At 62.5% G+C, this 26,206-nt stretch overlaps 2 protein-coding genes across 8 annotated transcripts in view; one reads left to right on the top strand and one right to left on the bottom strand.

Annotated features, from left to right (window-relative positions):
• Positions 1-185: 185 nt before the first annotated feature.
• ARL6IP4 (ARF like GTPase 6 interacting protein 4) lies at positions 186-2,604 on the top strand. Of its 7 annotated transcripts, none has more exons than XM_079717041.1 (5): positions 186-304; positions 631-804; positions 1,258-1,521; positions 1,630-1,747; positions 2,169-2,604. In XM_079717041.1, the coding sequence occupies exons 2-5, from the start codon at positions 642-644 to the stop codon at positions 2,554-2,556; spliced, it is 933 nt and encodes a 310-aa protein (XP_079573167.1). In that variant the 5' UTR covers positions 186-304; positions 631-641; the 3' UTR covers positions 2,557-2,604. The 7 variants fall into 7 exon arrangements, with proteins under 7 accessions (XP_079573167.1, XP_079573170.1, XP_079573169.1 ...); XM_079717044.1 differs by having other exon boundaries at positions 200-208; XM_079717043.1 differs by having other exon boundaries at positions 278-382.
• A 3,291-nt stretch (positions 2,605-5,895) lies between these two features.
• Positions 5,896-26,206, bottom strand: part of PITPNM2 (phosphatidylinositol transfer protein membrane associated 2) — a gene marked incomplete at both ends in the record, with an annotated part of 31,311 nt that continues 11,000 nt past the window's right edge. The window contains 24 exon segments of the mRNA XM_079716976.1: positions 5,896-6,219; positions 6,324-6,452; positions 6,543-6,726; positions 7,110-7,259; positions 7,353-7,501; positions 7,623-7,739; positions 8,064-8,180; positions 8,529-8,677; positions 9,498-9,524; positions 9,527-9,586; positions 9,589-9,623; positions 10,353-10,518; positions 11,589-11,741; positions 12,307-12,477; positions 13,871-14,049; positions 14,576-14,781; positions 15,356-15,475; positions 15,618-15,807; positions 16,239-16,486; positions 19,714-19,784; positions 19,946-20,050; positions 21,920-22,015; positions 23,055-23,363; positions 25,641-25,868. Of these exon segments, the coding sequence (XP_079573102.1) occupies positions 5,896-6,219; positions 6,324-6,452; positions 6,543-6,726; positions 7,110-7,259; positions 7,353-7,501; positions 7,623-7,739; positions 8,064-8,180; positions 8,529-8,677; positions 9,498-9,524; positions 9,527-9,586; positions 9,589-9,623; positions 10,353-10,518; positions 11,589-11,741; positions 12,307-12,477; positions 13,871-14,049; positions 14,576-14,781; positions 15,356-15,475; positions 15,618-15,807; positions 16,239-16,486; positions 19,714-19,784; positions 19,946-20,050; positions 21,920-22,015; positions 23,055-23,363; positions 25,641-25,868 (3,683 nt within the window).

Raw genomic sequence — 26,206 nt, 5'->3', positions numbered from 1 at the left:
TCTGGGAGCTCCGCCTGGAGCCCCAGGTCGCCTCTCCGGGAGGTCAGTGCGTCAGACTCAGTTTCTTGGGCTGTCCCAGAAACGGAACCTGGGGCTTCAGAACTAAAGGCAGCAGCGCCTTGCTTCGCGGTCGGACGGCCTCCCAGAGCACAGTCCCGGGCCGGAAGTCGCCCAGCCGCCGCTTCCTCACGCGAAGGCGTGGTGCGGGGTTGGTGGTCCGGCCGGATGGGCGGTTGAGGAGAGAGCGGAGCAGCCGGGGGGCTTTCTTTCAGGCCGCGAGGCCGCGGAGGGCGCGGGGTGGAGGGTACGAGCGCGCGGGAAGGAATGAGGAACGCACCTGGCACCTGAGGATCGTGGCCGTTTCTAGAGGCGCCTGAGCCGCGTGCGCAGGCGTGGAGCGTCCGGGCGGGGGCGGGCCCTTAAAGGGGCCGCAGCGGAGGATCCGGGAGTCCGCGGAGAACCCGGGGTACCCAGGGGTGGGGGTGGGTGAGGATCGTGCGGTTGCACGGACCCCCTCAATATCCCTGCCCCGGGTGGTGACCAGGCCCCGAGTAGAGCCGCCCTCGGAACCCAGTCTGTGGGTCGGCCCTGTGATCAATCCCTAGTTTAAGCGCGTCCCCCCGTCTCCAGCCCGCGGCGCTATGGCTCACGTCGGCTCTCGCAAGCGCTCCAGGAGTCGCAGCCGGTCCCGGGGGCGAGGGTCGGAAAAGAAAAGGAAGAAGAGCAGTAAGGACGCCCCGAGAAGCGGCTCGGCTTCTAGATCCCAAAGCCGCAAGGCCAGCACCACCTCCTCCGGGGCGGAGGGTGAGAACCAGAGGGAATGGGAAAGGGGTGAGGGAACTTCATGGAGGAAGTTGCAGGCAGCTGGGCGGGCTTCTCCGGACTGGCTGTGGGGAGATCGCGGTGAGCGCTATTCAGAGGGACACAGAGTGTCGATCCTGCATATCTGGATTGAAAGACGCTCAGAATCCAGGGGCTGGGCCAGCCCATTGAGTACGGAGTGAAGGGAGCACTAAATCATATTTTTGGTGCAGCTGGGTTTGAGATATGGAGGCTGGCCGCCCCGCTCCTGGGCAGTGACTGCGCAGCCCAGAAAGTGCCTCTCCGCAGGGTGCAGAGCCCTCCTCTAGAAGGCCCTGCCAGGAGGGTCTCACCCCTCTGTAGTCAGCCTAAGCCTGCTACAGGCCAGAGCGAGGGGACGAAGGTTTACTTCTTCGCCTCCTGGCCTTCCAGCCTCACCTTCTCCCTGCGTCACAGAGAGAAGCAAACACAAGGCCCGGAGGAGACCACGATCCAGCCCCTCCTCCTCTTCTTCCAGTTCTTCCAGCTGCTCTTCCTCCAGCGATGGCCGGAAGAAGCGGGGGAAGCACAAGGACAAGAAGAGGAAGAAAAAGAAGAAAAGGAAGAAGAAGCTGAAGAAGAGAGACAAGGATAAGGCCAAGGTGCAGCAGACCGAGGCTCTGCCCGGACCCTCGCTGGACCAGTGGCACAGAGCAGCCGAGGAGGAAGAGGATGGCCCAGGTACAGTGCTGCCCGGCGGTGTGCAAGGCGGGGAGGGTCCCCTCCCTGAGGCCCCCATTCCTGAGCCGCGCCACCCCCCCGCCACCTCCCTGCCATCTCACCTTCCAGTCCTGACGGACGAGCAGAAGTCCCGCATCCAGGCCATGAAGCCCATGACCAAGGAGGAGTGGGATGCCCGGCAGAGCGTCATCCGCAAGGTGGTGGACCCGGAGACAGGACGCACCAGGTGGGAAGCCGGGCCCCACAGCTGCATCTGGGCGCCCTGGTCCCAGACCGGCACTCAGGAGGAGAGGTGGTGGCTGCTTCTGCTGCTCTAAAAGGACCGAGGATGAGGGAGAAAAAGGAGTCACTCGTTGGTGGGGCTTCTCAGGCCATTGCTGCCCATCCCGCAGAGCAGGCGACTGCAGGGGCTGGAAGGGCCTTGGGCGGGGGTCTTCAAAGAGCCGCTGTGGGCTGGTCCGATGGCAGAGCCCACCGGGCCGCCCTCATCCCTGTCCCAAGGGTGGGAGGGAGGGCTGGGAGCGGCCAGGCTCCGCCTACTCGCGATGGTGGGGGCCTGAGGCCTGGCCCCCCTCTGCTGGATGCTTCTGGTTCTGTTGCTCTGGCCTCTAAGTTAGAGGCTCAGCCTCTTCCCCCTCCCCCTCTAGGCTCATTAAGGGAGACGGTGAGGTCTTAGAGGAAATCGTAACCAAGGAACGACACAGGGAGATCAACAAGGTGGGTGCCGCCCCTCGTCCAGGCCCGCCCCCAGCTCTGCTTCTCACGTGTCCCCTCCTGTGTGCTTTCTTCCCCAGCAAGCCACCCGAGGGGACGGTCTGGCCTTCCAGATGCGAGCAGGGCTGCTGCCCTGAGGGCCCCACTGGCCAAGGCCTGCACACAGTGTTGGTGGCACAGCCTGAAGGCTGGCCTCAGGGTGGGCAGCAGGGAGCCCGATGGATGCTGCTTGGCTCTCTCCTGCAGACCGGCCTCTGGCCCAGCCTCCTGTCAGATGCAGGGGGTGGAGGTCAGGGTCACTGGCCTAATTGGCTCCCCTAACTCCTGAAAGAGTGCAGCTTCCCAGATATTAAACGTACCCTGGTTGGAGACTTCTTCTGTGCTGTTGCATTTTGTGCTGAGGCGGGGAGGGGAGAAGAGTGCAGCCCTACTTCCAGGGCAAAAATAAGGACTCCAGGAGCTTTGGGGGAAAGGACAGGCCACGTCAGCCACCTTTGCCCTCCTCACCCTCAGATGAGGTCCTGCCTGGACCAGACCCAGGGCTCCACCTCCAGCTGAATCCCAGACCCTTGGCTCTTAAACTGGATTCCCTCAGGCTTGGAGGGAGGCTGCAGCCCTCGCTGCTTATGCCACAGACGACTGCAGTTGAGGATCCTGGCGGCCCGGGAGGAATCCTGGCCCAGCTTACTGGCTGTGTCCTCTGTGAAGCAGAGGCTGACAGTACCCACCTCCCTGACTGGGTTGCTATGAGGACCAACTGAGTTCATGCCTGGGAAAGGGCTGGGAGGGGCCAGGAGGGGGCCCAGCATAGGTAAGACCCCCATGAGTGCACTGCTATTACCGTGAGCGTAGCTGACACCGTGTACTGGGAAGGACAGCCTCTCCCCTCACAGGACAGGCTGGGCCCCCATCCCGGCCCCATCCCCCCCGGGCTCTGGTTGCCGGCGCAGTACTGAGACTCAGAAGGAAGCCTTCCTGCTTCTTTAATTGGTGTAACAGACGACGACACAGTACACAGAGCACACTCAGGCCTGATGGAGCAGGGACAGCACGGGCGGGCGGGGGCAAGTCAGGGCACCACTCACATTCGGTCCAGACAGACGGACAGGGGCCCAAGACGTGAAGACTGCGACGTGGCGGGTGGGCGGGCAGGCAGCTCAGACTGAGCTAGGAAGGGGGCGTGGGGTCTCTGCTGAATCCCTCTTTAGAAATCAAAGAGAAGGCAGGTGGGGGGATCTGGGGGGGGGCGGGCTGAGGCTCAGTCCTGGGGGCTTGGGGGTGGGAGTGGGACTAAGGCTTCTACTCTAACAGGCCTGGGGTGGGGTGGCAGTCAGCAAGGCCTGCTTCACCCTTTGGTTACGACTGGTCGGGCCTGAGCCCTGCAGCTCAGCACCCAATGCTGTAAACATTTTTGGTATTTTTAAAGGACTCTGTCCTCCCTCTCTTAGTTTCTGAAAAACTGGTGCTTCCTTAAGAGGATAATGTGCCGAAAGGAATCTTCAGGGAGGCCAGGAAGCAGACCTGGATAGAGAAGAGAGACGTCACCAGGGAGGCTGGGCTGCCCACCTCACCATCTATGGCTGAGGGCCGCTGGGAGAGGCCCGGGGACTATTGCTGTTGTCCTTGGCATGGCTGGCGGCTGGGCAGGCAGGCGGGGAGCTCGGAGCCGTGGGGGAGCTGCCCGCTGGGAGAGGCCGAGCCCACTGCCCACCCGGCCTCCCGGGGCCAGGCGGCCTCCCGGCCTTTATTGCAGGCGGGCTGAGACTCTTCCAGGTGCTCCTCCGGATGGCTGCTCACCAGGCGACAGGCGAGATGGGGTGAGGCGGGACCGACAGGAGGCGGCACTGGCCATGGGGCCCCTCGTTGGGGCTGTGATTGTCGGGCCAAGCTATCCCGCTGGGAGCAAGGGGTTAGATATTGCACTTTCACTGCAACAGTTACATTAAAACTTGGTCCATAAAATAATCGCCGCTTTATACATAACGCCTGAAACAACAAAAAGCTACATCTTAAATATGAATAAACCCTGAAGGTCCCATCCCTCCAGACATTTTTCTCTGCACAAAATAAATAGCTTTCACTCTGTACAGACCCACTTTTGCAGAACATTTACACGACCCTTTGGCTGTACATATCTACACACGGGAAAATGTTAACATCCGTCTGCGCGCCTCCCTGTCCCAGCCCACGAGGCCCTGAGGCCGTATCCAGGTTGGCAGCAGCTTCGCGCAGAAGGAGCCTGGTCGCTGGACGGCTGGCTGAGGCCCAGCAGGCTCCCCCGTCTCAGAGAAGCTGGAGGCGCAGCAGAGGGGCTGCCGGGGCTGAGGCCACGGCTGAGATTGCGGTCGGTTCCGGGGAGGGAGGGCTGACGCGCAGACCCAGCGTGCAGGACAGCGCGGTCCTTACCAGGTGGGAAATGAAGCCGTGGCTGCCTGCCCTGAAGCTAACTAAGCGGGTTGTGGCTTCTTAGATTCGGCATCGAAACGGAATTGGCGTTAAAAAAAACCTAAGTGGGGTGCCCCACTCACCCCAGAGTAGAAATTCAGTGGAATTAACAGGGGTCAGGCGAGGCAGGGAGCCCACGCCCCGCTGCCTGGGCAGGGGACAGGGCCCTGGGACCCAGAACCGGGCTGGACTCCGTCACAGTGCTGGGCGTTTTCATGTGGAGGGGCTGCGTTTGGTACTGAAAGAGTTAAGAAAAGGAAGCAGCCAAGGATTGCTCATTTAAAAAAACCTCATAGAAATCAGACTCGAGAAGTAGAAAGGTGTAGAAACGTGGAAGGGGGGGGGCCGAGGCGCGGGGCTTTGGCTGACGGCCAGCGAGGAGCGGAAGAAGTAGGCCCGGCCGGTCCCGGCCCCGCCGGTCCCGGCCCCGCAGCCCGAGGCGAGGCTTCTCAGGAGCCACCGCCTCGGCTGCACCGGCCTGGCGGCCTGGGCTGTGCCTGGGGCTGAGATGATGCCAGGCCCTCTGCTGGACGGGGCTCCCGGTGGGGCAGCTAGAAGGGGTCGAGAGTCCGGGGCTGCCATGGGCCAGGTGGAGCTGTGGAAAATACCATATGGCCTTTCTCTCCTACTTGTACAAGGATTCTCTGCCCCGGAGCCTCTGTGTGGCGATGGGTCCTGGATCAGCAAACGCTGAATTTTCACGCACGTCAACGGATCTGTAGCCATAGGAGATGGTGATGGGTCTCCACCCTCAAACTTCAGTGCAAAACCAGTGAGGTCGAGCAGTTGAGTAACTCGAGTTAACAAGAAGCAGGCTGTCCCCCGTTGGAGCTGCTACCAAGTGGGAGGGGACTTGGGGGTCGGGGCGAGCTAGTGGATGGGAGGTGCCCAGGCCTGGCATCAGGATGCTGGGCGGTCAACGCAGGGCAAGCGTCCGGGAGTGCCTTCCCGGCCAGTCCACGCTGGGGGGTCCTGGTCTCTCCGTCACCCTCGGGCTGGTCCTCCTGCCAGCTTCCACGATACGCTGGAACCCCCCAGACCCTAACACGTGAGGCAGGGCTGGAAGGGCTGTGTGTGGCACGGCCCCGTGTCCTCCGCCGGGCCCTGGGACAAGCTGGGCCCCAACCGACTGTCCGTGCCCAGGCCAGGCCTCCTGGCAGGGCGGGCCGCCCCGGCCTAGCACCATGGAGACCACAGCGCCTTGCTCCCGGAGCCCTACTTGGGGCCCGCAGCTGCCCCCGGTTCGGGCCGGCCGGCCATGGCGCGGCCCCAGCAGCCGGCCGCCACGCTCATGCTACGTTGTCCCCGCTGCTCACTGTCCGCCTGGCTCTGCGTCCGCTCGTGCCGGTGGCCGGGCCCGCTGGGCTGGGCCGAGATGGTGCGGAGCAGGTGGTTCCGGGAGCGCAGGAAGTCGCCCTGGCCGGGCAGGCCGAAGCTGCCCTTGCGCAGCGCCATGCGGGTGGCCGCGTTGCGGGCCGGCCGCGCCCGGTGGTTGTACTTGAGCTGGGCCAGGTGGGCCGCGTAGCCGTCGGTGATGAACTGCGGGGGCGGGAGGGCAACGCGGAGCCTGGCTGTCAGGGGGCGGGGCGGGGCTCCCGGGGCTGCCCGCCCACCCGCGCGGCCGCCACGACGCGTCCGCTCACCTGGCACTGCTGCTGCAGCTTCTTGGTGGGCCGGCCCACGATGTAGATCTGCATGGGGGACAGGCTGATGGAGCTGTAGACCGCCACGTCCTTGGTGGAGCCGTAGGCCGCGTGCACGCGCAGGTGCAGCTGTGGGCAAGACGGGCGTGGGCGTGGGCGTGGGCGCGGGCTCGGCCCTGCCGCCCGTCCCCACCCCACTCCCTTCTAGCCGGGACCCACCTCAGAGATGAGCAGCTTCAGGAAGTTGGCCTTGTGCCTCAGCGGGTCGTGCACCAGGCCGTCACAGAAGGACACCACGCCGTGAGGGAAGTTGTGCTGGGCCAGCCATGCCACCACCCGCTGCTTCTGCATGTCAGGCCGGCCCGTCACATAGATGATGAGGTAGCCCAGGTCCTGCCAGTGCCTGGGGGTGAGGGGCAGGCCTGGGTGTCCCACGGACGCACTGTCCTCCCTCCTGGGCCGCCCAGCCAGTCCCCACGGGGGCCACTCAAGAGCGCCTCTCGGGTCAGGGGCCGACAACAGCAGCAGCAGCCGGACCGACAGCAGCGCGGTGCTCATGGCCCCCACCCCCGCCCCCTGCAGCAGGTGTAACTGGTCTTGTTAGAAGCGGCCCCGCTCCCCAGGTAAGGGAACTGAGGCATCAACAGCAAGAGGTTACAGCTGGGAAGTGTGACCCAGCTGCGGGGTCCCTGCCCCATGTCCCCGCGCTGGCACCCAGGGCCCTCCGCCGCCTGGCTGTGGAGCTGCCCGCCTCCGAGCCCACCCGCTGCTGCTCGGAGCGCTCACCGCACCACGTCCACGGCCCCGGCCCGCACTTTGGGGTCGCTGCCCATGATGGACACGCTGGCGGCGAAGGAGCCGTCGATGCTGAAGACCACGAACTCCGTGCCCTTGGGCAGCACGGTGATGTAGCTGTCGGCAAACGTGTGGTCTCCCCTGGGAGGGGGCAGCTCATCAGAACCCACCAGGGCTCCTTCCTCCCGCCCCAGATGAGGCTGACCCGGCCGGCTCACTCCTTGGAGCTCATACCTGACCACCATCTTGACGGGGTAGACACCCACGCCCAGGCGGTGGGTCTCGGGGATGGTGTAGGAGACGCGCCCGCTGCTGTTGGTCACCAGCGTGTCCAGGTACAGCCACTCACCCGAGGGCGGCTGCATCATGATGTGCACATCCACCTGGAGCCGGGAGGGCTGGTCACGGCTGGGCCGCGCCCTTGGCCTCCCCACCCCCACTTCCCACCCCCCAGCCAGAGGGAGGCGAGGTGGGGGGGCCCCCGTGGGCTCCCTGTGTCTTCACCTTCTCCCCGGTCAGGGTGACCATGTCCAGGGGCCCATACATGAACCGGCCTGTCAGGACCTGCGGGCCATCCTCGTTGGCAACCGCGTCATTGATCCGGTGATTGGCCGTCACGTTCTGGGGGGAGGAGGAGCAAAGCTGGGTCAGGGCTGGGGATGGAGGGGCGGCTGGGGCCTCCTGGGCTCAGCTCAAGCTTCCCACGGGCCTGGGGTGTGAGTACGGGTGCAAAGCCCGATGACCCAGCTCAGCCACTGAGCTTCGTGGCCTTGGCGCTGGTCCCCGTCTGTGAATGGGGTAACAGCTCCAGCCCCAAACTGTGAGGATTAAGTAAGACAGCACACTTCTCTGTGACTCAGTTTCCTCATCTGTAAAATGGGGTCTTCTCGCAAGGATTCAATAGGACGACAGCTGTGGGGCCTGGGCCCTCAGAGGACCCCTCACCCGCAGCTTCACGTGGGTCCTCTTGCGCTGCCACTTCTCTCTCGGCTTTGACGGGGTGAACACCGAGACCTCCTTGCCGTCCAGTTCCAAGATGCTGGAGTTGTCGTGCCTCATGACCTGGGAGGGGACACAGAGGGAGGCCATGGAGCAGGCTCAAGCCTGGGGCTTCCTGTTCTAGAGGGGAGAGGCCAGCGGCCCTAGGGCCCATGCTACCCATGGGAGGCTTGGGCGGGGGGCACTATTTAACCCCACTGCAGTCTGCTCTCTGGCCCGTGAATGTGCACGTTCCTTCACCCCATCTCAACATCCCCACGGCTTCCTCCATCCTGCTGGCTGTGGCGTCTGCTGGGGCCAGAAAGTGGGGCTCCCCACCATCCTCATCTATGAAATGGGGCCACCTCAGCAGCGGTGTCAGTCGGGCCTCCTGAGAGGTGCAGGTGTGCCCGGCAGGGGGACCCTGGGTACCTGTCTCAGCAGGAAGGAGACCACATCCGTGGACTCCCAGTAGCTGGCGTGGAACAGGTGGGGCAGGGCCGCGGTGGGGAAGGCCGTCAGGGCGTCGGGGCAGTACAGGGCGAAGTCGATCCGCTTCTGACCCCACCACTTCGCCGCAACTGCCAGGAGGAGGGGCTGTGACGGGGCTGGGCCCCAGGGGCTCACCTGGCCCCTCAGGCCGGGCTCAGCCCAAAGGCAAGACCCCCTCACCAGAGACAAGGGCTGCAACCAAAGCAAGTCTCCTTCCCCCAGACTTGGCGACAGGAGCAGCAAGCAGCCAGGGCGCCCAGGAGGGGGAGGTGGGAGACCGCGGCTCAGCCGGGAGGATGTGGCGTTACAGGGCGAGGGGGCAAGCCCAGTCCCGAGGCAGGACTCCCCGTCCCTGGTCCTGTCGACCCCCTGCCTTGGGCCTTATCACTGCCCTCTCCAGGCTTCTCCTGGACGCCCTGTCTGCCCCCGCAGGCCTCAAGGCTGTGAAAGGCTTTGCAGAGATGGAGTCACGATTCCTGGGCCCCAAGGCAAGGCCCGCTGTCCTCAGCACCCGGCAGGCAGGGTGTGAAGTGAGGGCCTCCAGTCTATGGAGCCTGTGCGTGAAGCCGGCTCCCTCTCCGGGCTGGGGGACCGCCCCAGGTTTGCAAAAGCCTCCCCGGTGGCTGCACGCGGGAGGTGCACCTGGTTAGGCTCGGGGTGGCCCTGCTCTCCGCCTGCAGCCTGCCTGACGGGCAACCCCCAGTCCTCACCCGGCCTCCATCTAGCTGCCCCCGCCCGCCCCCCGCTGCTCCTGCTTCCTGCCTGGAAGTCTGGGTGCTCCCAGACCAAGCTGCCAGCTCCCCGCTAGGCCTCAGCGGGGCCCGGGGGTGAGGCGTGCCTGGAAACAGAGCGTGACCCCTGTTAGAGGAGGCGGACGTGTGTGCACGGAGGGCCCGTGACGGCCGGGACCTTCTCTGATGTCCACGTCGGGGAGGTGGGGGCCCTCCGCAGGCTGGGGCTCGCCTGCTGGCCCGGGGCGGTGGGCGGTAGCAGCGGAGGGCAAGCAGGGACGGGCACCTGATGCTGGGGCTGGGGCTGAGCAGCGCACAGGCTCAGCCCTGCTGGGGCCACCACTGCCCCCGCGGGCCAGGAGGACACCCACGCCGGCCTTAGCCCCAGAGCTCTGCTCTGACAGGCAGCCTGGGAGCCAGTCACGTGGCAGGGGGCCGCTGGCCCCGGAGGAGTGGGGGCGGGGGTGACCCGGGCTCCGCTTCCAGCTGCTGAGAAGCTTCTGAGATGGGCAGGAGCGAAGGAGGCCGTGGGTGACCCTGCCCCCTGGGGCGGCAGGAGGGGCTGGCACAGGAGACCTCGCCTCCCTGGCTCCCCTCGGCCACGGCCGCAGCTTCTCCAGGAATGGGCCCCCCAGCTTTCTCCTTCTAGGAGCACCTGCCCCCCTGGGGCTAGGACCCCTCCTCCCAGACCCCCCCCGCCAGCTGAGACAGCACCACCCATCTCCCACCACCTGCACCTGCCCCCCGATGCCCTGCCCCAGGGCCACCCCTTTCAATGTTCCTTCCTTCCAGACTCCTCTATGGACACGGGGGCTGGATCACTCTTCGCTGCGGGGCCGTCCTGGGCACCGTACGGTGTTGAGCAGCACACCTGGTCTCCACCCACCGGATGCCAGTGGCGCCCACCCCAGTTGCCTCCAGACGCTGCAAACTGTCCTCTGGGGGACGGGCACAGTGGCCGCCGTTGAGACTGGCTGCGACAGGGCACAGCCCCCTTGCTGTGATGGGGAGGGCAGGCCCGGCACTGCTGCACTCACTCTGGGCAATGCTGGACGCCGTGTAGCTCTCAGCCATGCCCGACACCTGGCTGGCGATGCTGATCTCGCTGGCCCGGCGGAAACCTCGGGCGGTGGGGGCTGTGCCGGGCGAGGAGGGGGCCGCGTGCTCTTGGAAGACCGCGTTGTGGGCCTGGAGTGCGTCTGCTGCAGGCGGACAGGGACCAGAGGCCGCGGGTAAGGAGGCCTCGCCCAGCCCGGCCCTCCAGCCCCCGAGCAGTGGTGGGGGGCGTCCAGCATGTGCCGGGGCTGGGGCGGCTGGAGCGGCCACTGTGCCAGGCAAGGCCGACACGTCCAGCTGCAGAGGAGCAGGGGCATCTGAGCACAGCTGGCAGAGAGGGTGGGCCCAAGCGTGCCAGGGCCTGCCTGCTCAGGGCCCAGAGCTGAGGCAGAGAGAAGGCAGCGCTGGGGCTGGGGTGGACAGACGGACCAATACAGACACAGTGGGCAGGGAGGCCAGGCGGCCGGGCTCATGCCCCATGCCGGCCACCCTTCCAGTTGAGCCTTCTTGGCCTCTGGGGCTCGGCCTGGCTTGGCCTGACCCACAGCCCGCGGCAGCTGGGTTTGGGGGCGCTAACAACAGGGGCCTGGGGCAGCTTCCCAGGGCTGCCCAGCGCTGAGGACTGAGAATGAGGCAACACCCCGGCACATCCCTCACACATGGGTCACGTCGAGCCAGCCCCGAATGGGCATCTGGGGACACAGGCAGGTGCTGAGGGCTTGAGCCAGGCTCACCTGGGTCCAGCCTGAGAACGGGGCTCGGCTACAGGACCCACATCTAGACGGGGCGCAGGAGATGCCTGGACCTCCTCAGGGAGAGGGAGTGGGGCCCTGAGAATCCAACCCCTCGCCAGGACCGAAGTCTTCTCCTGGGGGTTAGGTGGGTCCCAGCGGGCTCGAGGCCTCACCCCAACTCCTGCTGCTAGCCTCACAGACGGGGGAGAGGACCCTCAGACTGACCCCTGTGCTGGGTGACCCTGAGACAGCTGCCCCCCTCTCTGGGCTCCTGCGCCTCCTCTGCTTGGGGTCCCCTCCCTGCTCAGCCCAGTGTCCAGAGAGGGGGCACCAGGTCTGCTCCCGGGGCCTGTCCTGCCCGGTCTCTGCTCCTTGCCACCACAGTTCCACAAATTCCGGGTGGCCAAGGAGGGCACGGGGGTCCCTGAGGACCAGCGGTCAGCCGGTGAAGCAGACGCCACCACGAGCAAGGGGGTTACGCACACTAGCAGAGCTCGGGCTGGGGTGGGGCCCGTCTTGCCAGGTGAGTGCGGGAACGGGGATACTGGTCTCCAGGAAGCCATCCCTGTGAGGGAGGGGGACCAGGGGGCCGCCCTCCAGGACCAGCTGGGGGTTTCTCTGCACGGTCTGGACTGGAGGCATATGGGGAGAGAAGAGGGGACCCAAGAACAGACACTTGTGTGCACGTGACACAGACACGCGCTGCTCAAGAGCCAGGACATGACAGGACTGGGACACTGGGGCAGGTGGGACGGGCCGTTCCCGGGGGGCGAGAGTGGGCCACGGGCAGCCCTCTCTCATGCTCCTGCACCCCAGCTTCAGGCTAGGTGACCTGGAGGCTCCGGAGCTGCCTGCCATGGGGGTCCCTTCACAGGGCAGGACAATGCCCGGGACTCAGCCAGGGGCCCTCAGGTCCTCAGCTCTGCCTTGGCGGGGCGGTGGGGCGGGGAGCAAGCTCCCTAGCTCTGTGTGTGTGTGGGGGGTGGGGGAGGTCCTGGCCTGTGAGGCTGTCTCCCTCCTACCTCCCTGGGGTGGGTGGGGCTAATGCACCCGCACCTACACCAGGTGTCCCGCTTCCAAGGTGTTCAGTGCAGGCTGCCCCTCCCCGCACGGCAGGGCCAGCCCCGGCCTGGGGCACCCAAGGAGAGGGGACAAGTCCCACCCTCCCCCAGGGCCGGGGGCCCATGGGGCTCTCACCCAGCAGCGTCGAGCAGCCGTCCCCCAGCGGGTAGCGCTGGTAGCGGGGGATGCTGAGAGGCGGCAGGGCGTGGAATCGCCGCTCCAGCAGCGGCTCCAGGCGCGACGCCGACGGGTCGGCGGGGTGGAAGAGGTTGTAGACTTGCTGGCAGGCTGGCCGCAGCTGGAAAACTGGGGGGCGGAGGGCGGGGGGAGTCGCAGAGCCTGGAGCTAGCTCCGCCCTCAGGAGGCGGGGCCTAGAGCAGGCTGGGATTGGGTGCAGTGCGACGGCACGGGGTTGGGGATACAGAGAAACCCGAAAGTGTGTCTCTATCAACTTTGGGATTCTGTTTGGGCCACTGTCCCTTTATTAACCAAATTTGTTTTAATTGAAAAAGTTATAATGACGGTAGTTAAAAAATTTCTGTTTAAGTGCAGAAATATATATGATAAAAGACATATAACGGAGGGTTCCCTTTCTCCCCAGAGACCCGGGGCTGGCGCCCCACCTGCAACTTTTGGGAGCCTCACGCGCATGCGCGGCCCAAGCCGGGTGGAGCCATCCTCCGCTATTAGAAATGTCTCTAGGCTGTGCGATGGGGCTGTGCTTTCGAACATCTCAGAGTTGATGGGAAGGTCACGTGAATGTCATTATAAACTACGTTATAAACTATCAGTAACATATATCTCACTTTAAAAAATACATACAAATAGGAACATAATCTATGCTTTTTGAACATAATCTATGCTTTTTTCTCATCTAACACAATAAATGGGAGTCTTTCGTATCAGCACTCTAGTTCCGCCCCATTCTTTTTAACTGCGGCGGGGTATTCCATTGTATGGCTGTGCCGCAATTGATTTAACCAGCTCGCATCCCGTTTAGGTTGGTTCTGGTTTTTCACCACTACAGATGACGTTGCCCTAACATCAGTGTCTCTGAGTCTGAGCACTCATACCGAAGCCACTGTTTACTTGCTCTTGGGCAAGTGTCTACGCCTGCCTCTCTGAGCCTCAGTTTCCCGCTGGGGCCCCTGCAGAGCTCCTGTAGGATGGCAGGTCTCCCTGGACCGCGCTCGTTGATCCCGGGGTCACTGGGCAGGGACTGCTGCTCTGACGGCTGCTTAGCCCACAGGTTCCGTCTCCCTGTGTGTGTAGCCATGAGGAGGAACCTGGAGCAGCGTGGCTGTGGTCCCTCTGGGGCTGGGAGGCCACCCGATCGAGGAGACTTTGGGGGTGCCTGGCTTCACATCTCTTCCTTATGGGAAGACCTTGGGCCTGGGAGACTGGGTCTGGCCCCATCTGATCCTGGGGCAGCCCCTTCCATCTCTGGACCTCAGCTCCCAGAGGTGCCTTGGAGACTAAACGAAACAGCATGCTGGGAAATGGGGCCAGGGACTGAGCTGCTGAAGCTGGAGCAAAGGAGAGCAATGGGCCCTTGGTGGGGGGTGCAGAAAAGAGGAGGAAGGGGTCTGGGATGTGGCCATGGCCTCATGACAGGGGTCCACTGAGACCCTCTGCCCAGCTCATGCCCGCCCCCCGCCCCCCCCACCCCGCCTCACTCCTCGCCTGCAGGGACTCTCACCATCCAGGGAGGGGATGACGGTCTTCCTCAAGGCCAGGACCAGCCCCAGCGGGCACCCGAAGAGGAAGAGGTCAGCGATCTCAAAGTCGAACTTGCCCACGGCCCCTGCGCCGTCCAGCATGGTGGAGCTGCTTGAGCGGCGGGAGCTGGGCTCATTCCTCAGCACGCTGGCGTGGAGGCTGCAGATGCGGGGGGACGACTCAGGTCACACCATGGCCCTTCTCGGGGCTGGCCTGTCCTTAGCCTCCTGAAAGAGGCTCCTCAGGGGTGATCAGGCCCAAACGAGGCTTGGCCCCTGTGTGGTCCTGTGAGTGCAGCTGTCCAGCACCTGCTGGGACACCTCCAGTGACAGCAGGTCCCAACCTCTCTAGGGAGCCCCCTGCCTTTGGGACAGCCCTGACCGGGATCACGCCGCCCCTGGTCAGTTCTGCTGCCTGATTCTGCCATCCCCACACTTCTAGCCCTGGTCAATCTGTTCCGACTCAAGAGGACCCAAGGCATGTACAAGACCACAGCCGTACCCAACAAGCACCTTCTCCTGGCTGAAGAGCCGTGGCCCAGTCTGGGAATCCCAGGACAAGGCCCGGGGGACCTCCAGCACCCTCATGTTGGCCATCGGCACGATCTGATCCATGTCCTCACTTCTGAGCCGTCCCTCTGTCTTAGAGTCCCCGTCCTCACCTGGCGGTGGGCCTCACTACCCACCTGGACAGGAAGGCCTGGTGCTGCTGGATGGTGTCCAGCTCGTAGGTGGACGAGTCACTCCTCTTGCGGGGCAGCTGCTGTTTGGGGTCCTCAGCGCCGTTGCTTCGGAGGATGTCGATGTTGCTGCGGCTCAGGTGCCGGCTGCTCTCCAGGTTGCCGCCATGTGCCGCATTGACCGTCGTGCCCGGGGACAGCAGGTCAGTGTCCTGGAACGGCCCCATGCAGGCTCACTGCCCAGTGGCCACCGGCCTGGCCCCCTCTTCAGTGTCCTGGAAGCTGTGTCTGCCCTCCTGACTCCAGGCCCACTGGCCACTGCTCAGCAGCCTCTCACCCAAGCCAGGGAGGGAAAAGCCCTGTCCCTCTGTGCCCCACGGTCCCCCCCAGCCTTCACTCCGGGCCTGGCCTGCCCATGTGGGCCTTGCTGATCTCCCACTGATCCCACTGCCTCGCCCGGCCTGCCAGGCCATTTGCTACTCTGCAGCAGAGAGACCTTGGGTCCTCTCTCCTACTAGGAAGCTCAGAGGATCCACCCCCCAGGACCAGAGCCTGCTCCCCAGGGTGCAGACCCTGCTTCACCGCCCGCTGAAGCCGCCGTGCTCCTAGGTTGAGCCGCGGCGCAGCTGTTCACCTGTCCCACGCGTCCACACCCTGCCTTTGGGCACCTGCATTAGCAACCTCTGCCCTTCCCTTTTTCTGCAGGCCTCCGGGATGTTTGGAGCCAGAGGGTGACAGTCCTCAACCTGGAGGTCCCCTGCTCCGGGGGCTGGGGGAAGCTAGTACCTGCACACTGGCCACACTGCCCCGGCGGCTGCTGCTCTGACTCTCAGACACCGTCTGGTTGCTGCAGCATAAGGCATCGAACGCCAGGATGCCCCCGACGCAGTCCCCGATCAGGCAGACCTGGAGGGGGAGAGGCTCAGGGCCCTGAGAGCCCACCCTGCTTGCTGGAGGGCTGGCTGGGGAGAGCCAGCCCTGGCCTGGAGGACCAGGCCAGCCCACCCTGCAGAGTTTCTGTCTTCCCTTCCCTCACCCCACAACTCACCTGCCCGTTGAAAGTCACGCCCTCCTGGGACTTGATGAAGTCCCCGTAGGCGAGGTTGGCCCGCTGAATCACCGTGGCAACGGCCTCCTGGTAGTGGGGCGAAGAGGTTGCCAGCAGGGGCAGGGCGGCCAAGGGGATGTGGTCCTGGCTGCTGGACAGACAGCCTTCGTCGTGGCTGTAGGGGCTGAGGCTGGGGGCGGGAGACCGGTCAGGAGAGAGCAGGTGGCCTCAGCTCAGCCCAGTGGGCCCCTCTTCTCTGACCCGAGCATCAGAGCAGGAGCTGCCTGACACCCTGAGAGCCTCAGCCCTGACTTGGCAAACCTCGTGGGGATGCTTCCAGGCCAGGCGTGGGCAACAGGGCCGGGGAGTAAGGCCAGTATGTCAGAGGCAGGTCAGCATCCCCACATTACAGATGTAGAAACTGAGGCTCAGCTCTGGGCCCCCGCCCCTCCAGGACTCTAGGCTCAGCCATCTGTGTAGGTTTTGCCGCCTCCCGGCAGAATAGGCTAGACGGCGGGTTTGGATGTCGGCACTGTGGTCCCAGTACTGCGGCTGGGTGGGGGGGTTCTCCTGACCCTCAGGGCCAGGGGAGGGGCAGGGCCAGCGAGCCTGGGCACTCACTCGGAGACGAGGGCGAAGGCAGCGGAGCAGATGGGCGGGCAGGGCACCAGGCGGATGGCCAGGTGGCCCAGGGCGCTGGGGTAGTGCACGCGCATGACGGTGTCGAACACGGTGGCGATGGTGTTGGTGTCGCCCTGCTTGGAGCCGGGGTCCCCGGCGCCCGTGTCCAGGATGGTGCCTCCGTGCAGCAGCAGCAGCAGCACGTGGATCTTGGAGGGCGGCACGGCCAGCGGCGGGCTGACCTCGTCCTGTGCGGGTGGGGGTGGGGGGGTGGGGGGTGAACTCCCTGGGGACTCGGCTCCTGGCCGGAGCTTCTGTCCTGCTGGGGGGACGCGTGTGGCGGCCCAGTCACTCCCTCTGAGACCCCGTCTCAGTCCCTCTCCTCCAGGGCCTGGGGCCCCTCCCCCGGGAGGCCCAGCTGCTTCTTCCCCGCCCCTCTGTGTTCAGCGCTGCTCCCTGCTGGCCTCACGGGGCACAGAGGACACGGAGGGAGGGTCTCTTCCTTCCGAAGCATGACTCCACCTCCCACCTGCGGGCCCAGGCAGGGGCTTCTGGGCTTCCAGCCTTGGGGGGCAGGCAGAGGCGCAGCCCCGTGCGGGCCTTTGGGGCCTGCCTGCCCTCCGTGTGTCTGCGTCCAGACGTCGGTCTGTCACAGGCTCTCTCTCTTTTTTTTATAAGTTTATCTTATTTTATTTATTTATTTTTGGCTGCGCTGGGTCTTCGGTGCTGTGCGCAGGCTTTTCTCTGGTTGCCGCAAGCGGGGGCCACGCACGCACGCTTCGTTGCTCCACGGCATGTGGGATCTTCCCTGACCGGGGCTCGAACCCGTGTCCCCTGCATTGGCAGGCGGATTCTTAACCACTGCGCCACCAGGGAAGCCCTCACAGGCTCTCTTAAGAGGGGCTGGGGGGGGACTTCCCTGGCGGTCCAGTGGTTGAGAATCCGCCTTCCAATGCAGGGGATGCAGGCTCGATCCCTGGTTGGGGAACTAAGATCCCACATGCTGCGGGGCAACTAAGCCCGCGCCACAACTAGAGAGAAGCCTGTGCACCGCACCGAAGACCCAATGCAGCCAAAAAACAAAAAACAAACCAAAACAAAAAAATTCTGAGGCAAGCAATTAAAGGAAAAAGAAAAGAAAAAGAGGGGCGGCGGAGGTCAGGGATTCGGATTCAGCTTGGCCGCTCAGCCAGCAGCTCTGAGCTCTCCCTCCATTTACATGGGCCCTCCCCCGCTGCCCCAGGCCCATGGCCCCCAGGCCCTGCCATTCCCAGACTCTAAGACCAAGGTCCTCAAGAGCAGAGGGCAGAACCCCAGCATCTTAGAGTGGGGAGGGCCACGCAGGTGTGTCTATCTGGACCCCCCTCATCTGTGAGGAGTCATGCCCCCACTTCTTGCTGGTCAGAAGTCCAAGTGAGACTTGCACACATCCACCATGGGAATGGAACTGGTCTATCTAGAGACAAGGTGGCCCAGAGAGGACAAGGGGACTTGTCTAGTATCACACAGCGCGTCAGTACCAAGCTGGACCGGAACCCAGAGCTCCTGCCACCAGCTCAGTGCTCTTCGGCTAGCTACCCTAGGCTGTAGCCCCATCCCCAGGGGCCTCTCCCCATCCCTGGCTTCTGGTGTGGGAGGTACTTGCTGAGTACTTGCCTTGCCCATATTATGTCAGGGGCTGAGGGGGGCGGGGAAGGGAGCTGAAGAGAGGGGCCTGTCCCTAAGGAACTCAGGAGCAGAACAAGGGGCTGAAGCCATCTGGAGGGTCCATGGGGGGTCAGCTGGCCCTGAACTGGGCCACCGGATGGCAGGAGGTGGGGCAGCAGCAGGACCCGAGTGTCAATACAGAGCCCAAGAGCGGGCTGAGCAGTGTGGGCACTGAACCCGGGGACTGGCGAGGCCACCGGCAACGGGTCGGGCTGGGCTGGGAGCCTCTGAGCAGCAGAGGGCTTTGGGCGGGAGGAAGGCTGGTGGGTGGTACCGGGCCTGGGGTGGAGGCAAGGCTGGGCTGCCTCAGTCCCCAAGAGGGGGCTGGTCATCGGCCGGTCGTGGGCCACAGGACCTGGGCAGGAATGAACTCACGGCCCAAGGCAGGGTGTGGTCACTGGCTGCCCAGACCACAGGCCAGGACAGAAGCACCGGATGGTCCCAAAGACTGATCAACACAGCCAGGCGAGAGGCTCACGGAAGGCACGTCTTACAGCACCCTCCCTGTCACCCAGACATGGCCGCTAGTCACCTGGGACGGGCAGGGCTGGGCGGTGCGGGGCTGAGAGAATCCTGCCTGAGCCTGGATGCTGGGACCCAGTGCTGGAGGCTGGGGACTCTTCAGGGACCCAGGAGGCCGGTCCGAGACACAGCTTTCCTCCCATTCAAACTGCTTTCTACAGGGGCACACCCTGCCTGAGACTCGAACCCCAGTGGGAACAGAGCCATTGGGAGGCGGGGCCTGGGAGGCAGCTCTGGAGAGCCAGGGGTCCCTAGCAGTGACTAGGTAAAGCCGTCCTCCTTCCTCGAGGCTGGGAGAAGAGGCCCTGGTTTGGGGACCGTTGCCAGCAAAGGGATCTGACTCTGGATGGCGGTGTCCCAGAACCAGTGCTGGGTCCAAATGCACATCCCCAGGAAGATCCAGAGCCCGAGGCCCCTTCTGCCCGTCCTGGGGGGCCGTCAGTGCTGTGTGCGCCGAAGGCAAGGGGCGGCTCCGTTTGCTTTATCGCCATTAACTGGCAATTGGGAATCAACTCCCCTCGTCCCAGTTACCCTGCTAGAAAAGCCCGCTTCGACCTCAGACCTCAAAGAGAACCCCAAGAGGAGGAGGGCGGTGCGGATGCACCCCCTCCCCGGTCCAAACTCCCCATGGGTCCTGAGTCCCCAGAGGTGCCGTCTCCACCTTGGGCAGCTAGAGGCCAGAGCGGTGAGGTGACCGCAGCGTGTGATAGCCCCACTCTGCCCCGGCTCCTGCCCCAGTGCAAACAGCTCTGACCGCCCACAGCTGGAGGAGGAGAAGGGGCGTGAGCTCTGTGCAAAGGACCCCCGAAGCGGACACAAGCGCTCTACCAAGACAGCTTTGCTGGACACTGAGAGCTCTTCCCACCCCCGGCGGGGCGGCCACAGCCGCCACATCACTTCTGCCTACGTGACTTTCGCTTCCTCCCCGTCTATCTTTTTTCCTTCAGGGACTTCAGACAAGCTGAGCACAGGTGAAGATCTTAGTTTTGATCTGGAATTTACAAGTTTCTCATTTTGCTTTCCAAGGGTGGAGCGGGGTCAAGGCCTTCCTCGGGGGAGCTGTCTGCAGTCCCTACCGGTTCTCAGGGGCATCAGAGGGGGTGGGCCCCAGGTCTCCCTCCAGTGGCGCCCAGGCCAGTGTGGACCTGATGCCGTAGGAGCCAAGTTCTGCCTCCATGGTCTCCCCCGCGGGTCCTTTATGCCCTGCCCCCCCCGCAGCCCTGGCCCTCTCCACCTCGGCACCCACCTCGATGATATGCAGCTGCTCCACACTGGAGGCCACCCTGAACTCGGGGGCGCTCTGGCGGTACAGACCGTCTGCAACACAGAAGCGGTGGGTGGGTGTGAGCAAAGGGGCAGGCCCAGCGGACAGAGGCTGGGACCGTGACAAGCAGGGCCCGAGGTGTCCCCCCAACCCTCCTGGGTGCTTGGGTGCTCCTCCTTAGGAGGCTGTACCCTGCAGCCCCCCAGCTGGTTACCCTGTGTGTCCTCAGGCTCAGGGCTTTCGATTTTGTCCATGAGGTCGTTGGAGCTCCACTTGGTGATGTCCTTGGGGAACATTTCCTCTGAATCGGACAGGTCCTCTGGGGAGGAGAGAGAGGGGCTTCAGCACCCTGATCAAGGGCAGGGAGTCGGCGGGGGGGCGCTGGGAGGCCTAAGAGTGGCCGCTCTGGGGGCTCCCATGCTTCTCTGGCCCGTGTGGCCCTCCCCACCTGGTTCTATGCTCTCCCTTCCTTAACAGGATGGACACAGGGCCACATACTCCCGGGGCTTCTGCCTGATGTTTTTCAAAAAATTGTGGTAATTTTCACTTAACATAAAATGCACCATTTTAACCATTTTCAAGTAGCATTTAGTCCATTCACAATGGTGTGAAACCATGAGCTCTATCTGGTTCCAGAACTTCTCCATCTCCCCCGATGGAAACCTGTCCCCATTAGCAGTCATGCCTCATCCCCCGCCTCTCCCAGACCCTGGCAACCACCGGTGGACTTTCTGTCCTTCTGCATTTGCCTGTTCGGGGCATTTCCCATACATGGAATCATACAGTATGTGGTCTTTTGTGTTTGGCTTCTTCTACTTCCCATGGTGTTTCTAAGCTTCAACCATGTGTCAGTGCCTCATCCCTTTTCATGCTCGAGTCATATTCCATCGTATGGATGGACCACGTCTTGTTTCTCCATGATGTTCCTGACTGTTTTCAATGTCCACAAAACAACAGCTTAGTGAGAAGTGCTGCTAGGAACAGTTCCATCCATGACTCTTTTTTTTTCTGCTTTTCTGAGAACTTTCACCCATGACTGCTGGGTAGGAAGCAGCTGTCTGCGCTCTGGCATGGCTGGTCCCTCCTCTGTGGGTCACTGGGACAGTTTCCCCAGGACACTGCGGCTCTGGCATCTCCTGCTCTGCTGTCTCTTCTCTTTTCCAGCTTTTTCTAAAGTTTCTACATTAGATGTGTCTTTTCCTCATATCAGGGACACAGAGCCAGGAGGGGCTCAGCCTCTTGGCCTGGCTGGAGGGGAGTGGGAGTATGGGATGCCCCAAACACCCTCTCTACCCTCAGGGAGGCCCCAGGTGCAGAGGCTGGCTCAGGAACCACCTGCCTCCTGTTCCAGGTCCCCACCCCAGGGCCACATCTGCCTCTGCCCTGCTGTGTGCCTGTGGGCAAGTCCCTGTCCCTTTCTGAGTGTGTCCTGCCTTATAAACTGCAAACCTGTCTCCCTGTACCTGCCTGCCGGCCCCTCTTACTTCCTCAAGAGGAAAGGCAAAGGTACGAAGCAAGGATGTTTGGTATGTGCATCTTCCCAGCACAGGTGGGTGATTTATCCGGCTGTTTGCTTGCTGTGCTTATTCTGGGATTCGCGGGAAAATGGGCACTTCATGTATTTTCTACTTGTTTGTATTTTCTAAGGTTTCTACATTAGATGTGTGTTAATTTAATCATGAAAGGACAGTAATTACAAAAATTAGAAGATTAGAAGAAGTTATGCTTTTGTAAAGCTTCTTAGGGAATTATTATTATTATTATTATTATTATTATTTTGTCCACGCCGCGTGGCTTGCGGGATCTTAGTTCCCTGACCAGGGATTGAACCCGGGCCACGGCAGAGAAAGCACCGAGTCCTAGTCCCTGGACCGCCAGGGAATTCCCTTCGGGAATAAATTCACATACGGAAAAAAGTCACCGTCTGATTGTAACTCCATTTTGGGGGGGTTCGAGAGAACAGTCCCCACCTGCCAGACCCCGTGCACATTCTGATACCAGGTTAAGGTGAGTGTGAGACCCCAGACTCCCGGTGACTTCAGCTCACCCTGCCCCTGCCCCCCGTGCTGCTGTTCACCCAGAACTTTTCACAGGTAACCCCCACCTTGGCTTGCAGGCCCTGCAGCTCTCTCAGACCCCTCCCCTCCCCCTCCTGGGAAGGCCCGTGTGCTCCAGGGTGCCCGCCTACCGTGAGCATCAAAGAACTCCTCATCCGAGCTTTCATCAGAGTCCCGGGCAATACTCTGCATCCTCCATTCCGAGATGCTGTGGCGGGAAGGACTCGCTGGAAGGCAAAACCCCAGACTGACCGACCGCCCAGCAGCACTGGGCTAAGCGGGCGGAGGCAGGCAGGTGCGATGATGCTGGGCCAGGAGGGCTCAGAAGGGGATGCAGTGGAGAAATGAGGGCGGGGCGGCTCGGACGCATCTCCCAGCCCACCTGGCACGATGCAGTCCTGTCCCGGGAGGACGTGGATGGGGGAGGGTATCAGGTATGAGGCCAGGACGTGCAGTCACCCAGGCTTGGGTCCACTCCTGTGCCCTTGACCTCATCTGCTCGGGAGCGAGGCCCCCTCCCTTTTTTTTTTTGCCGCACCACTGCGTGGCATGCGGGGTCTTAGTTCCCCGACCAGGGGCTGAACCCGGGCCCTGGCAGTGGCCCGCCAGGGAACTTCCAGGAGCGAGCCCCTTCAACTCTGCCACGGCGGGGCCGACAGACAGGGATGCCCGGCAAGGGCGGGAAGTGAGATTAAAGGTATCGATGCATGTGTTTCCATGGATCCCTTCAGCACAGCACAAGCCTGGTGTGGGAAAAGCCGGATTTGTGGGAGGCAGGGGGGACTCCTGGCGTTTTGTACAAAATACCCTAAGTTTCCCCATAGCCACTGCACTTTCAAGTGAGTTCCAGAGAAAGGCCCTTCTGAGTATCTGAAGCCTTTCAGGGTCCTTTCGCCTGGCCGCTCCCTCAGGAGCAGAAGCCTCTCCCGGGTGTGCTGCCGCCTTGGAACCCTGGCTCAGAGCTGCAGCTGGCTGGGTCCCAGGAGGGGTTGGGAGTGGGGATCCCACGTGGCCAGCCTGCCTGTCTCAGCCGGGCTGTGTGGGTGAGTCTGGGGGAACCTGCCAGGGTTGGGGCAACGCCCTGGGCTTCACTCGGAGGCGGAGGCTACAAGGAGGTGACTAGTTCTGAGTCCCACAGGTGTGGCTCGCAGGTCCACCTTCAGAGTTCGAAGTCCCCGGCAGAGGCATCGGGCTGCCCTGGCAGGGGCAGTCGCCGGGGTGGACGAGTAGAGGGCAGGGACACCCGCGGGGACAGAGTGCGCTCACCTCCCCGCTTGGACGACCGGGACGACTTGGAGGACGTGGACCACTGCTTCTTCAGACCCCTGCCCACCAGGGGCTCCCCACCGCTGCTGCCGGGCTGGGGGGGCTCCCTGGGGGCCTGGGCCTGGGGGGCCTCGTCCTTGGCCAGCTCCGCGGCCCCCTCGTCGTCCTCGTTGAATTGGGCCATCTTGCGGGACAGCATGAGCTGCGCCTCCTTCTCCAGCTCCCGGATGTTTTCCATGTTCAGCCCGTACCACTCATCCTGCCAGCACCAGGCCTGCCGGTGGGCCCTCACCATCACCTTCCGCAGGCCTGGGGGCAGGGAGGGAGAGAGAGAGAGAGAGAGACACACGCCCGCGTTAGAGCCCCTCGGGGACTCCTAGGCTGGCTCACCCACTGCGTGGCTTCCAGCAAACCACTGCCCTCGTGCCCGTTTCCCCATGTGTAAATGAGGGGTCCGGCTCACAGGTGGCTTCACAAGCTCACACTGGCTCTGTAACTGGGGTACTGGGGCTTCCCAAGGTACTGTGTCTGCTCAGAAGCCATGCTGAGTTTTGCGGTGGAGGGGGGGGAATTCCTGCCTTGTGGGGAGCTGGAGAAGGACTTCCTGAGTGTTTCCTATCTCAGAGTCAAGGACACTTCTCTTGTCGAATTTCCCACGGGAAAGTCAACCTCAAGTTCAAAGCATGTTGGTCCTTTCTTTTTTAAACAGAATATATACACATACGATATAAAATAAGATATAAAATACAATAAAGTATGATATATAGGAATATATCATATATAGAAAATAAGATGGAAAATAAGATACTTTTAAGGTATAAAGAATAGAAGAACCACAGGGACAGGAAGCAGATGGGGGCCGCCTTGGGTGGGGATGAGAATGAGGGTGATTGTGAAAGACTCTGGGGGCATGGAATGTTCTAGAACTGTGTGCACTACTCTGCAAACACACTCAAGCTTACGGAACTCAAACTTCTCTTACAACAGATGCAAAATCAGGCCTCAATAGGCTGCTTAAAAAACATTAAGAAGAAATAAAGCATTTCCACCCCGCCCCGCCCCCCCCCCGCATCGAGGGAGTAGACATGACCAGTAACACGGACCCCACGGTCGCCCTCCCAGACGCGTCTTCCTCCTGCCCTGAAAGGGTCCATCCTGAATTTTGTGTTTATCACTTGCTTTTCTTTCTGTGTTTTTCTATACAATACGTTGGGTTGGCCTACATGTTGTTGACATTTACATGTATGTGTCATGCTGCAAGTATTTTTCTGCCACTTGCCTTTTCTGGGTGAGTTGCCGGTTTGTTGCTGTATGGTATTTATTTGTTTGAAATACCACATTTTATTTATTCTTTCTCCTGCCAGTGGGCCTTTGGCTCACTTTCATTGTTTGTCCCTTTTGCTTTTACAATCCTGCTGCTCTGAACATTCCGGAACGTGCATTTGAGTTTCTCCAGGGGGGCAAACCCAGAAGGGTCATCACTGAGTCTTCCTCCCGCTTTCCTAGAGAAAGCTGAGCGGCTTCCCAGGTGGTCCAGCCCTTCCTCGTTCCCAGGCTGGTCTCTGGCGACCCTTCCTCCGGGCTCACCTCCCGATTCCCACTTGCAGCCTCGCTCAGGCCACTCGGCCTCCCCAGCCGTCCTTTCTATATCCCTTCATTCTCAAAAGCCTGCCTGGGAGAAACTCCCTCTCACCCCTGCTCCTAGGAGGGTACCCCCAAGCCCTGGGCCGTGGCCTCAGGCACGCCACCCTCAGGGTCAGCCAGCACCCACACTGGACAGACCGTCTGATGAGATGTGACGCACAGACTAGGACGGCTGGGACGGGAGATCTGGGTTCAGACCCAGGGCTGGCCCTGGGCTTCCTCCACTGCAAATGGGGGTTGGAAGGGGTGACAGTGGCCACCCTGCAGGGCCATGGAGAGCTGATGTGACACCTGTGAAGTATACCATCAGTGCTGTGACTCTGCTCATGGCTACACAGTCACCCTTGCGCTTGGAGTGAGCAGGTGCCTGCCCAGGTGCCGCTCCTGGATCATGAGCCTTGGGGCTAAAACCAGGCCCTGGGCACTGACCTCTGCCCTGACTGGGGGGCAGGGAGGAGCCCGGGTCGGCACTAGCTCCTTCTAGAACCCCTGGGCATCTGCTGTCCCGTTTCCCGGGCACCAGCTCTGGGCCAGGCGGGAGTAGGTGTAGGACAGGAGGATGTCCAAGACGCTCTCCCCTGGGACTTCCAGCCCAAAGCGGGCGGCAGTGCCGGGGCAGGGCCTGGGGTCTGGCCTTGGGGTGCCGAGAGGTGCTGTGAGCAGCAGGGGGGCAGTCCCCTGGGGCTGCTCCCCCATGGTGGGTGGGCATCACATGTTACAAATACCAGCCAGTCCGGAGTGTCTGGGGCAGGCATACATTGCCTGTCGTCTGTAGGTGCTCGGCAAGTGTTTATATGGTCAAGGTAAACCAGGTGGGTGGCTGCATGTGGGCCTTGGGGGTCGCCTGTCCAGAGTAAGACAGAAACGTGGAGTCCCGGGCAGATGCAGAGAGAGAAGGCAGGCAGACAGGGGCACACAGACGGAGAGGCCGGGCGCGCTCACCCGTGTCGTGGATGAACCTCTCGATCTTGGACTGCATGCCCCAGTAGCGGAACTCCACCTTGCAGAGCTTGTAGGCGCACATTATGGGGAAGACCTGCTGCTTGTACTCCTCAATCCAGTTCTCGGACAGGGGCCCCCGCTGGGTCTTGGTCGAGTGGAACAGCTTGGGGTCCTCTTCCGTCTTATACTCGTTGGGGGGCACGGGGTCCTTGACGATGTCGATGAAATCTACGGGGAGACCCCGTGAGTGACAACGTCTGCCCCAACCTCCACCCCACCCCTCCCCATCCAGTCTCCTCGCCATGTCCCTGCCACCCCCAAATCCTCATGGGGCCCCAGGCCTCGATGTGCCACGGGGCCCGACGTGGGGTTGAGGATGCTGTTCTGGTCCACCCTGACCCCGAGCTCCCCCGCCCTCAGGGCCTGTGGCTTTCCTTGTTGCCTTTTCCAATCATTTCAGCAAACCCCCTGTTTTGGGCACACTTGCCAAAGCGGATAGATAAGGTGATGAGCTGGAGAAGCACGGGCGGGATGAGGATGGAGGATGTGGGAGGCGGCGGGGGCGA

The sequence above is a fragment of the Hyperoodon ampullatus genome (assembly GCF_949752795.1).
Source record: "Hyperoodon ampullatus genome assembly, chromosome: 13".
Taxonomy (NCBI): Eukaryota; Metazoa; Chordata; class Mammalia; order Artiodactyla; family Ziphiidae; genus Hyperoodon; species Hyperoodon ampullatus.
This window is presented reverse-complemented; position numbering and strand designations above follow the sequence as displayed.